Source organism: Bufo gargarizans, chromosome 6 (assembly GCF_014858855.1).
Source record: "Bufo gargarizans isolate SCDJY-AF-19 chromosome 6, ASM1485885v1, whole genome shotgun sequence".
NCBI classification, from domain to species: domain Eukaryota; kingdom Metazoa; phylum Chordata; class Amphibia; order Anura; family Bufonidae; genus Bufo; species Bufo gargarizans.
Window position 1 is genome coordinate 381,836,519 of NC_058085.1, and position 16,051 is coordinate 381,852,569.

The 16,051-nt window shown below is 44.0% G+C and overlaps 1 protein-coding gene across 1 annotated transcript in view; it reads right to left on the reverse strand.

Annotated features, from left to right (window-relative positions):
* Positions 1-14,193, reverse strand: part of LOC122942260 (killer cell lectin-like receptor subfamily B member 1B allele B) — a 107,580-nt gene extending 93,387 nt beyond the window's left edge. The window contains exons 1-3 of the mRNA XM_044299763.1: positions 14,127-14,193; positions 13,530-13,631; positions 6,015-6,128 (exon numbers count right to left, since the gene is read on the reverse strand). Coding sequence (XP_044155698.1) covers positions 6,015-6,128; positions 13,530-13,631; positions 14,127-14,193 — 283 coding nt within the window. The remainder of the gene's footprint in view (positions 1-6,014; positions 6,129-13,529; positions 13,632-14,126) is intronic.
* Between the last annotated feature and the right edge of the window lie 1,858 nt (positions 14,194-16,051).

A 16,051-nucleotide genomic window follows, 5' to 3' on the forward strand; every position in this document is an offset into this window, starting at 1 on the left:
GCAGTTAGGGCGAGTCTGCGGAGTGAGAGGACGGACGTTGGAGGAACGGGATACTCTTTCCAAAAAGGTAAGTATAATAACTACTGGCCCACTAATCCACCAACGATTATTGAGTATTGGGCAACAAAGGGGATTATCAATATATGTCATATATAGAATGGTGGAGAGATAGTACAAGTGTAGGACTGAAATAACACTGATATGTAGCAGAGCTAGGTATGCTCTAGAACATTCTCAGTGATTGGTGTGGTTGGGATTATCAATATATGTCATATATAGAATGGTGGAGAGATAGTACAAGTGTAGGACTGAAATAACACTGATATGTAGCAGAGATAGGTATGCGCTGGAACATTCTCAGTGATTGGTGTGGTTGGGATTATCAATATATGTCATATATAGAATAGTGGAGAGATAGTACAAGTGTAGGACTGAAATAACACTGATATGTAGCAGAGCTAGGTATGCGCTGGAACATTCTCAGTGATTGGTGTGGTTGGGATTATCAATATAAGTCATATATAGAATGGTGGAGAGATAGTACAAGAGGAGGGTAATACACTGATATGTAGCTGCGTTGAATATGCACATTATTACTCAAATGTAGTACAGCTCTAATGGTAACAAATCTGCATCTGTGCTGTTCAGTGATTTTTTTATAGGAGACAAAAAAATGAATCATATGGATACTAGCAGACATGCATTTGGGATGCAGTAAATTACAGTTTCTGCTGCACAGATAGGCTTTGGAATAGATATGAAAAGTTTTATGTGTAGTTAGTATTCGGGACTAGTGTTGATCACGAATATTCAAATTGAAAATTTTAATTGCGAATATCGGCACTTCGAGAATTCGCGAATATTTCGAATATTGCAAAATATATTCGTAATTGCAAATATTCGATTTTTGGGGAAATACCAGTTCATGCAAATTTTTATGCGAAAATTTGTATGCCAATTTTAGCAATCAAGAAAATAATGCCTGGTGATCATGAATTCACCCAAATATTCGCGAAATATCGCGAATTCAAATATTGCCCCTGCCGCTCATCACTATTGATCATGCAGAAAGATATGCTGTGACAGTAGTAGCAAGTGATTGGTGTTCCTAACAGATATTACAAAAGGAGATATGTTGTGACAGTAGTCACAAGCATATCATACTTCTCACAGATAATCCCATTACCCCTATCATTAATACACAATACGATGGTCATGACTTTGAGTTGGGGTATCTAAATGAAACAAGTGTAGGAAATTAAGTCATTGAGACCCAGCGGTTTGACTCTTTGTAATATAAATGTCCACTGGGCCTCCTTGCGTAATGATAGATTATTGATATCTCCCTCCCTTGGAGGAGTTCTAATGTGTTTCATCCCTTGGAATTTTATAAAGTTGCTCATGCCAGGGTGGTGCATCAATATATGTTGCGCAATTGGAGTATCCGCCCGCTTGGCAATATCCAGGATATGTTTCCCTATTCGCCTCCTGAACTCCCTCTTTGTTTTTCCTACAAATGGTTTATTACAGACGCAAGTAGCCACGAACACCACCCCCACAGTCTTACAGTTGATAAACGATCTAATATTATAGCTCCTTCCGGTAGTTGCACTTACCGCTTTATTGCCTTTTTGAATTGCTTTACAAGCAACGCACCCTCTACACTTAAAGGTGCCATTCAGTTTCCTTGCTAGCCATGTTTCACTCGTGGGAGTGGTGAAGGCACTATGTACCAATTTATCCCTAATGTTACATCTTCGACGATATGTAATTGACGGATAATTACCAACTAGATGTCCAATATCTGGATCAGACTTCAGAATCCCCCAATGGTCCCTCAAGATTTCCTGCGCCTCTTTGTGTGCCCAGTCATAAGTGCCGATGATCCGCACTTTAGTATCATAATTGTCTTGAGTCTTGGGGTGCAACAAACTCTCTCTATCACATGCAGCCGCATGCTGGTACGCTTTTCTTAGGGTCGATTGTGGGTACCCTCTCTGTGTAATCCTCCTTTGGAGGTCATTGGCTGCCATCTTCAAATCGATCCACTTGGAACATTTGCGCTGGGCCCTAAGGTATTGACCTTTGGGGATACCTTGCTTTAGTGTACTAGGGTGACCACTTTCCCATCTAAGCAGTTGTTGTTATTTTGCAGGACTGGTCAATGCTCACAGAGATATCCAGAAAGGTCTCATTGATCTCACTGGTAAAGTATAGAACCAGATTGTTACCATTAAGCAAGGAGGCAAAATCTTTGAATCCGGTCTTAGTGCCCTTTCAGAGGATGAAGATATCATCAATGAACCTCATCCATAATATGATGGATGAGGTCCATTGTTCCATCTTCTCACTGAAGACCACCTCTCTTTACCACCAGCCCAGGTAGAGATTGGCAAAGGTAGGGGCACAGGGGCTCCCCATTGCCACCCCCCTGAGCTGGTGGTAAATCCTACGGTCAAAAAAGAATATATTGTGGCTCAAAATGAACCACAAAAGTCTCACCACAAATCCATTATGTAGGGAGAGGTGTGATCCACGCTCAGCCAGGAAGGCCCTGACAGCCTCACATCCCCTATCATGGGGGATAGAGCTGAACAGAGACTCCACATCCAAACTGGCTAGGAGGGTCCTCTCATCATAATAGACATCATTGAGGCATTGATAAGTGGCATTGATTCAATGAGGTGCTGATAGCATTCTTTAGAAATGTTGGCCCATATTGATAGGATAGCATCTTGCAGTTGATGGAGATTTGAGGGATGCACATCCAGGGCACGAAGCTCCCGTTCCACCACATCCCAAAGATGCTCTATTGGGTTGAGATCTGGTGACTGTGCGGGCCATTTTAGTACAATGAACTCATTGTCATGTTCAAGAAACCAATTTGAAATGATTCAAGCTTTGTGACATGGTGCATTATCCTGCTGGAAGTAGCCATCAGAGGATGGGTACATGGTGGTCATGAAGGGATGGACATGGTCAGAAACAATGCTCAGGTAGCCCGTGGCATTTAAACAATGGCCAATTGGCACTAAGGGGCCTAAAGTGTGCCCAGAAAACATCCCCCACACCATTACACCACCCCCACCAGCCTGCACAGTGGTAACAAGGCATGATGGATACATGTTCTCATTCTGTTTACGCCAAATTCGGACTCTACCATTTGAATGTCTCAACAGAAATTGAGACTCATCAGACCAGGCAACATTTTTCCAGTCTTCAACAGTCCAATTTTGGTGAGCTTGTGCAAATTGTAGCCTCTTTTTCCTATTTGTAGTGGAGATGAGTGGTACCCGGTGGGGCCTTCTGCTGTTGTAGCCCCTCCGCCTCAAGGTTGTGCGTGTTGTGGTTTCACAAATGCTTTGCTGCATACCTCGGTTGTAACGAGTGGTTATTTCAGTCAACGTTGCTCTTCTATCAGCTTGAATCAGTCGGCCCATTCTCCTCTGACCTCTAGCATCAACAAGGAATTTTCGCCCACAGGACTGCCGCATACTGGATGTTTTTCCCTTTTCACTCCATTCTTTGTAAACCCTAGAAATGGTTGTGCATGAAAATCCCAGTAACTGAGCAGATTGTGAAATACTCACACCGGCCCGTCTGGCACCAACAACCATGCCACGCTCAAAATTGCTTAAATCACCTTTCTTTCCCATTCTGACATTCAGTTTGGAGTTCAGGAGATTGTCTTGACCAGGACCACAACCCTACATGCATTGAAGCAACTGCTGTGTGATTGGTTGACTAGATAATCGCATTAATGAGAAATAGAACAGGTGTTTCCTAATAATTCTTTAGGTGAGTGTACATCTCATTGTCTAGGACCACCACATTGCCCCCTTTATCAGAGGGTTTTATTACTATTGTCTTGTCCCTTTGTAAAATCTCTAAAGCATCCACTTCCTCTGAAGCCGCATGTGTGATCCGTGTTTCCTGTCCGTCAAAAAAATATGATCTGTCCTATTTTTTTGACGGACAACGGTTCACGGACCCATTCAAGTCAATGGGTCCGTGAAAAAACACGGATGCACACAAAATTGGCATCGGTGTCCGTGATCCGTGGCCGTAGGCTACTTACACACAGACGGATCCGAAGATCCGTCTGCATAAAAGCTTTTTCAGAGCTGAGTTTTCACTTTGTGAAAACTCAGATCCGACAGTATATTCTAACACAGAGGTGTTCCCATAGTGATGGGGACGCTTCTAGTTAGAATATACTACGAACTGTGTACATGACTGCCCCCTGCTGCCTGGCAGCCCCGGATCTCTTACAGGGGGCTGTGATCCGTACAATTAACCCCTCAGGTGCCGCACACTGTGCCACCAATGATATAAATACAATAGAGGGAGGGCCGCACACTGTGCCACCAATGATATAAATACAATAAAGGGAGGGAGGGGGGCCGGGGGGGGGCACACACTGTGCCACCAATGATATAAATACAATAGAGGGAGCCGCACACTGGCCACCAATGATATAAATACAATAGAGGGAGGGGGGGTTGCACTGGCCACCAATGATATTCAAACTGGGGAGGGAGGGGGGTCTGCTTCCTGCTGCCTGGCACTCCCTGATCTCTTACAGGGGGATATGATACGCACAATTAACCCCTTCAGGTGCGGCACCTGAGGGGTTAAATGTGCGGATCACAGCCCCCTGTAAGAGATCGGGTGCTGCCAGGCAGCAGGGGGCAGTCATGTACACAGTTCTCAGTATATTCTAACTAGAAGCGTCCCCATCACCATGGGAACGCCTCTGTGTTAGAATATACTGTCGGATATGAGTTTTCACGATGTAACTCAAATCCGATGGTATATTCTAACAGAGGCGTTTCCATGGTGATGGGGACGCTTCAAGTTAAAATATACCATCGGATTGGAGAAAACTCCGATCCGATGGTATGAAAGGGACTCCTGACTTTACATTGAAAGTCAATGGGGACGGATCCGTTTGCAATTGCACCATATTGTGTCAACGTCAAAGTGATCCGTCCCCATTGACTTGCATTGTAATTCAGGACGGATCTGTTTGGCTCCGCACGGCCAAAAATCAAGGAAGACCCACGGACGAAAAAACTGTCACGGATCACGGACCAACGAAACCCCGTTTTGCGGACCGTGAAAAAATACTGTCGTGTGCATGAGGCTTTAGATTGTTGAATGATGGCATATGCAGACGCCAATATATTACTAAGCTACTGATTGAGGTTACCAGATGTAGGCAACTGCCCACCTGCTGCTGATTCATATGGAAAAAAACTGTCATTTAGCAGCAGGTGGGCGGGGAAGAATCAGGAGCTCATGAATATTCAGGACTCATCATTATCAGCTGGAGCTTTTCAATACAAGATGTTGGCAGATTGACTGGGTCAATTAAAGAAAGTGACCCAGCATTTTGCTAAGAGAATCAGTCACTTATTTATGTTGCCCTTAGTTAGGACACCATAAAACTGGTGACAGGTTCCCTTTAAATCTGCATATATGAGTGTGACTCTATCAATTGTGCGTTGAATGAGATTATAGCACATTGTCATACTCCACTAGTGGTAGAAAGGCAGTGGGGGAACGCGAGGTATATTTTCATTTTGTGCCCTCATGTATTTGATGCCCAGCCTGATAAGGACTTTGTGAACTTCCACATTTATTTTTTAAGTTGACTATTTAATAAAGTGTATTTTAGCGACATTTATTCAGGCGGTTAACCAGTTTTAAATATGACTAAAATGGACAGCGTATATAAAGACAAGCTGATAAAGCTATTGCACAGCAGTATAAAGTTATAGTGGTGCTAAATGGGAGGACAAATGGGACTACACTGTAATAGCCCTGCACTGCTGCTACTTTGTAGATGGCATGCGGGCAAACAATGAAGAGGATCCAATATGCCGCATGAGTGTTATGGCCCCAGCGGATCAGCAAGCGTGTGGGGAGTCGAATTCCCAGTCTCCCACATTTCTGATGCCCGATTACCCTTCAAAGTGAATATTTATGAACACTCACAGTTATTTACCTACCTGAGGCACTGTCAGTGTTGGACACACAGAGCTCCTGACGTAGTCTCGTAATATTAGTATCTACAGTTGTCCGATTAAATTCGTTTTCCTTTGTATTCTGGTTATAAAAGAAAACTGAAAGACACAAAGTGAATCCGAGTATGAAAGTGAATAAACACTGACACCTTCAAGTGTCACATTTAGAATTGTGTTTTTGTATTTTCAGTGAGTCCCTGAGAAGCTGGTGCAGAGGATGAGGGTGGTAGTTGCCCTGATGTGTCACAGTGTACTCCCTCAGGCAGTCACTCCTTGGGTATCAGTGCAGTGGAAATGTAGTTAGAAGAATCAGGCCAGAAGTGAACGTATATAACAGTCTCTTTTTACAAAGTATAACTTATGGCACATCCATCAGCATTAAAGGGGTTGTCCTGCCATTTATATTGATGACCTATTGTCAGGATAGGTCATCAGTACCCGATCAGCGGGGGTCAGACACCCAGCACCCGCACCAATCACCTATTAGAAGAGGAGGTGATGATCCATGTGAGTGCTGCTTCCTCTCCATCCAGCGGACAGGGTGGCGAAGTGTAATTACATGTAATTGATCCATTCAAGTGAATAGAGAGTACTCATCAATACACTGCACCGCTGTAACTTCCGACACGACGGGCAGTGTAATGGAAGCAGCGCTTGCCTCCTCTTCAAACAGCTGATCAGTGGGGGTGGTGGGTAGTCGACCCCCACCAATCAGATCCTGATAACCTATCCTGACGATAGTTCATCAATATAAATGGCGAGAGAACCCCTTTAAATACAAAGTGCAGTTTCTGGCACCAGATGAGGAGGTACGGTGCAAGGTTGGATGGAAAGTTAATGACACTACCAGGCAGTTGTTGATATAGGTGTACACTGCCATACTGGCTTAATGTTAGTCTGGCCTAGTGGTGGCTTAGGTACAGTGCCTTAAAAAGGTATTCATACTCCTTGAACGTTACACATCTTTCACGTTACAACCACAAACTTAAATGCATTTTATTGGGAGTTTATGTCATAGACTAAGACAAAGTAGCAAGTATGTGTGAAGTGAAAAGAAAATGATGCACAGTTTTTTAATTTTCTAAATAAAATAAAAATCAGAAAAGTGAGTACATTTGTATTCAGCCCCCTGATACCCCTAAAAGAAATCCAGTGTGACCAACGGTCTTCAGAAGTCACCTCATTAGTAAATAGAGTCTATCTGTATGTAATGTATTCTCGGTTTAACCACAGCTGTTCTGAGAAGCCCTCAGAGGTTTGTGAGAGAACATTAGTGATCAAACAGCATCATGAAAAGCAAGGAACACATCAGACACACCAATGCAGTAATAGTGCAAATAATAGGATATGTCCTATAAAATGCAAATCCAACAGTCTAAAACAGTAGGTGCAAACACTGGCATACAGTGGCATCTAAGGCCCCTTTCACGGGTGAGATTGCCGCGCGAATGTGATGCGGGAGGTGAACGCATTGCACCCGCACTGAATCCCGACCCATTTTCATTTCTATGGGGCTGTTCACATGAGCGGTGATTTTCACGCATCACTTGTGTGTTGCTTGAAAATTGCAGCATGCGCTATATTGTGCGTTTTCCACGCAACGCAGGCCCCATAAAAGTGAATGGGGCTGCGTGAAAATCGCAAGCATCCGCAAGCAAGTGCGGATGCGGTGCGATTTTCACGCACAGTTGCTAGGAGACGATCGGGATGGAGACCCGATCATTATTATTTTCCCTTATAACATGGTTATAAGGGAAAATAATAACATTCTGAATACAGAAGGCATAGTACAATAGCGCTGGAGGGGTTAAAAAAGAAATACAAATAATTTAACTCACCTTAATCCACTTGCTCGCGCAGCCGGCATCTCTTCTGTCTGTCTTCTGTGCTGTGTGCAGGAAAAGGACCTGTGGTGACATCACATGATCCATCACATGATCCAGCGGCCTGAGGAAGCGCGATCCCACGCGCGAAATGGCCGTCGCCGCTTGCAACAGTGTGTCCGCCCCTGGATCCTTTATGTATTGTCTTCTAAGGAAGCTTGAATAAAGTAACCACTACTTATCTACTCCGGTGAGTGCCGCGACTTCTTCCTCTTCTCTCTACCCATCGCATACTTTGTCTCAACCTCTGTTTCGCTGAGCACCACAGAGCGGAGTATATCGTACCACACCAGCGGTTTCTCATTACTACAGGCTACATCAGTACAGGCAGTGCCGCCGTGAACTTCTCTCCTCACACATGGGAAAAATATATGTCACATACTAGGTCTTAACAGAGTTTTCCTATCTCAAGAGTTTGTGGCATATCACTCCACAAAGCGCACGGCGTCATAGCAACCAATGATGCCGTCCGCTCCTGCTCTGAACAGGAATCCAGCCCGGCATACCACGGACCGCTCTCGGCCGCGGAACACGGCTGTGTGCATTCAGCCTAAAGGAGAGCACACCGCTTAGGCTACTTTCACACCTGCGTTAGGTGCGGATCCGTCTTGTATCTGCACAGACGTTTCCGCACCTATAATGCAAACACTTATATCCGTTCAGAACGGATCCATATGCATTACCATTTGACTTACACTAAAAGTCAATGGGAGGCGGATCCGTTTTCAATTGCACCATATTGTGTCAGTGAAAACTGATCCGTCCCCATTGACTTACATTGTAAGTCAGGACGGATCCGTTTCGCTCCGCATCGTCAGGCGGACATCAAAACGCTGCAAGCTGCGTTTTGGTGTCCGCCTCCAGAGCGGAATGGAGGCGGAACGGAGCCAAACTGATGCATTCTGAGCGGATCCTTATCCGTTCAGAATGCATTGGGGCTAAACTGATCCGTTTTGGGCCGCTTGTGAGATCCCTGAAACGGATCTCACTCTTAGCGATATGCCACAAACCTTGACATGGGAATACCCTTTTAAGCTATACATACACCTTTCAGCCAAGGCCATCTTTAATACTGATTGGACCCTCAGCAAGAATTTATTTGGGCCCCCTGGATCCCGCCTTCCCACACCCTAGCATGCACTCACGCCCCCCACCACAACACACAAAAATAATCCACACACCTCGTAGAGTAGTAAACTTTAATAATGATGAGTGGCCACTAGAGGTGTTCCTTGGCAGTAATGTAAATACTATGTAAAAAATGTATAGAAAGACTGAAAACTCGCCAGCTGGACCAATTAGAGACTAAGAACAGATAGTGGCAATAATATTTAATAGTTAATAGCCCTATATTAAATCTACATCAATAAAATCTATAATACATAATAAATCATTATAAATATATCACCTAAATAATAAAACAGAGCTGTAAACGCAGTGTGGAAGGACAAGGTCTATAAATATGCCTAATATATATGCAATAAAACGTACCCAATGTATAAATATAGAGGATCACAATAATTTATATAGTGGGGCAAATATTAACGATAAATAAAAATATCTAATTATTATATTCAGTAGATGTTCAGAAAATGCTCATATAGGACAATATTGAGTTCAATGAGAAGTGTGCCAGATGAGGTATTCGAAAACTAGATATATCTGTATTCGAAAAAATCAGTTCATTTGTTCAAGTGCAATTCAGTCCGGAGTACCGAACAGACATACGGTCATACAGTCAATGGCTGTGATTCACTTGTTCAAGTTCAGTTCACTCAGAAGGCCAGATAAGCATACGGTCAATTAATATGTTACACCCGTTAATTTTGCCGTCTGATGTGAGTATAGCCGTGGCGTCCCACGTGGCTCACTGTATCAGATCCGGCTGTACCTGATTCCAGACGCTTGCTTAGGGTGGTTCGGAGGTTCATGCGGTTCCCAGCATAGAGGGACTCCTGGCAGTGTTCGCCGATGTTGCAAGTCTTAGCCTGGTTGGCGGTTAATGAGGTGTTCCCTCCGGATGGACAGAAGCGATAATTCCGACAGGTTTAAAATCCGGTTATCGGGATGTTGGGGTCTCATACAAGTTCATCAGCTGATGTTCAAGGTATACAGAAACCATTGAACTCAATATTGTCCTATATGAGCATTTTCTGAACATCTAATGAATATAATAATTAGATATTTTTATTTATCGTTAATATTTGCCCCACTATATAAATTATTGTGATCCTCTATATTTATACATTGGGTACGTTTTATTGCATATATATTAGGCATATTTATAGACCTTGTCCTTCCACACTGCGTTTACAGCTCTGTTTTATTATTTAGGTGATATATTTATAATGATTTATTATGCATTATAGATTTTATTGATGTAGATTTAATATAGGGCTATTAACTATTAAATATTATTGCCACTATCTGTTCTTAGTCTCTAATTGGTCCAGCTGGCGAGTGCTCAGTCTTTCTATACATTTTTTACATTTTATTTCCGTTTATGACTGGGTGAGTCATTTTTAGACTTAGCAGCACCCATTCCACAACCAGTTACAGAGTGAGCCACCATATTTTCATTATATTTTCATTATATCGTAATGTAAATACTGCCCTTTTTTCTGAAAAGGCAGTGTTTACATTAAAAAGCTTGCAGAGACGCGCTATAGACACCAGAACTGCTACGTTTAGCTGTTGTGGTTCTGGTGACTATAGTGTCCCTTAATATAGAGGGGAAAAAAGTCAGCACAAAATTATAAAATAAAATGGCTGTATCATTATTCTAAAAATTAACAACTTCTGACACAAAAATATAGTATTTTTCAGATAACTTTTTATTTACTTTTTACAATGTGCAGATAGTACTGTACTACTAACCCCTCTATCCACTCCTACATACAGGGTAAGGCCTCATGCACACGACCGTTGTTTTGGTCCGCATCCGAGCCGCCGTTTTTGCGGCTCAGGTGTGGACCCATTCACTGCAATGGGGCTGCAAAGATGCGGACAGCACTCCGTGTGATGTCCGCATCCGTTGCACCGTTCTGTGGCCCCGCAAAAAAATATAGCATGTCCTATTTTTGTCCGTTTTGCGGACAAGAATAGGCATTTCTACAATGTTTTTTGCGTATCCGCGGTTTGCGGGCCGCAAAAAACGGCACGGTCGTGTGCATGTAACCTAATACAGCGCCACATACCTCTTACATTCAGTGACGTCTCTTTGATGTAGATGTTCTCTTTCCTCATCTTCTCCTTTCAGACTTTCAGACCAGACCACCATTTTTCAGCCATTTCTCGTCTCTGCAGTTTGACAAACAAAATCTTAGTTTTACTACTTTTCCATCATCCTCCCATCTTCAGGACAAATGATCCTACCACCCCCAATACTGTGCCGCTGTGCTCTCCAATACTATAGTGCAGAAACAGATAAACCCCCTGATAATACTAGTACCATGCAGATAGTGCCCTTCATATAATTACTGGCACACAGTGCCCTAAAATAACTGTGCACAGCAAATAGTGCTCCTGACACTTATAGTGTAAACATAACGTCCCCAAAAATAATTGTGGTAAGCGGATACTGTGCCAAGGTGCCCCCACAGTAATAGTGCTCCCAAAAGTCCCACCACTAGGAATAATTCACTGCTAGAGCACACATGGTAGTAATAGTGTTCCTACAGTGCCCCCAACATGTCCCCACTGTGCCCCAGAAGTAATAAAGCTCCCATAGTGCCCATACTAGTAATCATGTTCCCCATAAACCCAAGTAGTAATAAAGCCCATAATAATGCCCCCAGTAGTAATAATTCTCCTTATAATGTGCCCGTGCAAAAAATACTCCCCTTTAATACCCCCAGTTTAGCTAATGTCGCCATAGTGCCCCCATAATGTGCCAGTATAAAATACCCCTATATAGGGCCCCCAGTAAATGCCCCCATAGTGCTCCTCTACCCCCTTCTTCCAAGTTCCCCCATAATGTACCAGTATAAAATGCCCCATATATAGTGCCCCAGTAGATGCCCTCAGTGTCCCCCATAATTTGCAAGTATAAAATACCCTTTCTTAGTGACCCCCATAGATGACCCAATAGTACTCCTCTCTCCCCTTCCCCATAGTACCCACCATAATGTGCCCCAGTATAAAATGCCCCTATACAGAGCCACCCATACAAAATACCCCTTCTATGTGGCCTCAGTAGAAGCCACCATAGTGTTCCTCTCCCCCTTACCCCCCTATAAAATACCACTTCTTTGTGGCCTCAGAAGATGCCCCCATAGTGCCCCCAATAATGTGCCAGTAAAAAGTGCTACCAATAATGTGTCAGTAAGAAGTGCCCCCATAGATGCCCCCACAGTGCCCCCCAATAATGTGCCATTAAGATGTGCCCCCATAGATGCCCCCCAATCATGTGCCAGTAACAAGTACCCTCATAGATGCCCCCTCCAATCATGTGCCAGTAACAATTACCCCCAATCATGTGCCAGTAACAATTACCCCCATAGATGTCCCCCAATCATGTGCCAGTAACAAGTACTCCCGTAGATGCCCCCCAATCATGTGCCAGTAACAAGTGCCCCCATAGCTGCCCCCCAATCATGTGCCAGTAAGTAGTACCATATAAAAAAATAAACACTTATACTTACCTCCATCAGGCTGGCAGTGATGCGATGCAGGCCTCTTCCGGCCTTTGTCTCGCGCTGTACAGATCAGGCGGCGGAATGACGTCATTGCGCTGCCTGCACCGGCCTCTGATAGGCTGCAGGCACTAAGCCTGCAGCCTATCAGAGGAACGGGGAAGGGAGTCGCATCCCTCCTCTGCCCCGCTGCAGCACATCTATCTGTATCGCTGTCCTGAGGACGACAATACAGATGACTATGGAGATGAGCGCTTCCACAATGGAAGCGCTCATCTCCCTGTACCCTGCCGCCGCCCCCCACCTGTCACCAGGGCCGCGCCGCCTGGGGCCATCGCCACATTTTGCATAATTGGCGGTGCGGCCCTGCTAGCGCCCCCTGGAATTTTGCTCCCGGGGCAAAGTTTCCCCCACGCTACGCCACTGGCCAGCGGGGCTCAAGAGGCAGCTGCCTTGGGCCCCCCAGAAGCAACTGGGCCCGGGCTGCTGCCCCTTTTGCCCCACGTTAAAGACGGCCCTGCTTTCAAAAGCTCTCAGCTGAACAGCTAATCCTCTTAACCTCCCCATACACATGCATGCACAGTTTGACCAATCATACAATGTTCTTAATGGTCACTGTGAAATATGCTACTGCCTGACGCCTCTGACAGCAGTTTATCTCCCTTGTACCGTGTTAAAATTGAACATGCTTGATTTTTCTTATCCAAACATAAGTCAAATGAAGGTGGGCCTAACAACTTCTACACATTAGAGAGTTGGTCGCTTCGCACTAAATTGGCAGGTTTGACTGATCTTTGTGTAATGTGTATGGCCAGCTTCATAGTGTTTAATCATTAAAACTCCAAGCCCTGATAATGAACACTTTGAAACATGGCTTCTTGGGGAAGAGGACGGAGAATGGTGGCTCCAGGGTCAGGAAACAGCCCTCTAGACATTCATATGCAGCAATACTGGTCATAAGAATTAGTAATAACATGACCTACCCACAAATCCACAAAGGAGAGCAATAATGATGATGATGAGGACCGCAATAAGAATTTTGAGAATTCTGTATCTGCACCTTGTCAAGACTTTTTCTTGAACCTCTGTCAATAAATATAGAATGTGTTAAGATTGTGAACATAAAGGAACATAAAGGATGCTAAGACTGTAGGAAGAAATGAACTGGCAGGGAGTTAATGTACATTGAAGGATTATTGAGTAACACTCTATCCACTAGATAACTGATAGATTGGTGGTGGCTCAGTTACTGAGAACTGAAGAATTGGGGGCCCTGTGCCCCAAAAATGAATGGATTGGATGATTAAGATTTGGACTGCCACTTCATTCATCTCAATGGGACAAATGAAGATAGACAAGCACAATGCTCGACTGCCTCCAACAGTCTAATAGAAGACTGGAGCAGTAGTGAACATGCTTGTCCAGCCCTGTATCACCATGATCAGTGGGGCCCCAGTGATCTAACAGCCCTTAACCCATGGATAGGAAATAACTTCTCACTGAAATGACCCTTTAAATGTACAAAGCCATTTGAAAAGCAGGCGTGAGGCTGCACTACTGAGGGATTCTGACATGTTTACCTCTGATTTCTGTCAGGTACAACAGTGTTTTCCTGGAGGCCTTGTGTGCTTCAGTCTCCATCTGCATCCATATTGATGTGTGTACACGTGACTAATGATGTGCATGCTAAATAAGCACAATGGGGGAGGGAATTTATTAAGACTGGCGTTTCATCCTCTGGTCTTAATCTAAAGTGCACAAGTCCCTGGCGTTCTGGTCACCGGAGGTAGCAGCTGGATAATTCCTGCAATGTTGTAGCTTTACACTGCTCTTGAAAGACCAGATCTCTCTGGTTGAGGGTCCTGCACACAACTGTATCCAGATGCCGGCCGAGTACTTGCCGTCGTGTTTTTTTCTCTCCTGCAGACTGGTGTGCTGTCCGCATCTTTTGTGGCTCCATTTAGATGAGCAGGTCTGCATCCGATCCACAAAAATATCATATATGGACCAAAACTGAGCCCTGATAGAGGTGGGTGCTGAGAGGTGGGAGGTCCACTTTATTTGCATGCTTTAGACCTGGGATATTTTGACTTCACATTTATTATTGTGTTAGTAATTACTGGTGAGGATTCCCAGTCCTTAAAGGGGTATTGCAGTTCCCAGTCCAACACTGATTACTGTCGTGTCCCAGTGTCTAATGACTGCTTACATGTTTCACGCCTCCTGCTGTTACAGAACTTTTATAATTCTACAGCAAGTGATCAGATAAATCTCCTTGTTCCTGCACATACGTCGGCTACCAGAAATCAGTGGAGGACCATGTACAGTATTTCCAATCATGCGTGTAAACCAACTTACTAAAAAGAGTGTTTTATCTGAACGGACACTGAGTATATGAACCTACCTGGTGCTGTGGGTAAATGACTCTGGGATGCAGCGGTCCTTATGTCAGCATAAATAATAGTCGCTGCACCTATGGAAAAACAATAGATCATGAATATTGAACCATTGCCACTAGGCTTCACGCACACAATAGTTCAGGGCCATAGGGTTCCAGGTGGGTTGCTTTTGGGGAAACTGAGTATCCTATACTCCACACAATGGAACATGCTGTGAAATTTACTCCAAATTTAATACAAATTAATACGTTTCCCTGATACGGGAGGATTTGGTGAAGATCCGAGAGCGGGTTTCCAACATGGAGGGTCTGGTTCACTCATTAGAGGGTGTGACCACTAAGTTACAAACTGAGATACGGACACTTACGGCCAACAATGAGAGGCTACAGTTGAAAATTTTGGACCTTGAAGATAGGTCCAGGCGGTACAATATACGAATTGTTGGGTTCCCAGAGGGTATGGAAGGCGGATCCCTAATTGACAAACTTCAGCTGTTAATTTTCGATAACTTTGGTAGGGAGCATTTTTCCCCTTTATTCATGTTAGAGAGGGCTCACAGAGTCCCAGGGGGTAAACTGGCTCCCGGGAGACTGCTACGATCTATACTGATTAAAGTATTGTCATCTAAAGATAGAGATGCGATCCTCAGACGAGCTAGAGAATGCCCTCCAATTGTCCACGAGGATAGCAGGCTGATGTTTTTTTCGGATTTCGCTCAGGAGAAGCAGGAGAGGAGACGCAGCTTCCAAGCCGTTAAAAAGAGGCTAGCGGCTAAGGGTATTAAGTACTCCCTCAGTTATCCCGCAAAGCTGAGAGTTATCTACGGTGGGAAGATGCACTTTTTTGAGAATCCTGAGGCAACTTCTGAATGGATGGAGCAAAACGAGATCTGAGAATTGACTTCCTTATTCAGGACCCTCCCTCACCTATTTTTGTAAAAGTGGAGAGTTATTTATGACGATAGAGTTTATTATTTCCTTTTGTTTTCTTTTCCCTTTTCTTTTTTTCTTATTTGGGATTTACTAATCCCCTTTCTTCCCTGGTCAATTTTTACCAAATATTTCTGGGGATTAACTAATGGACATCAGAGAACGTTGAGGTGGTCT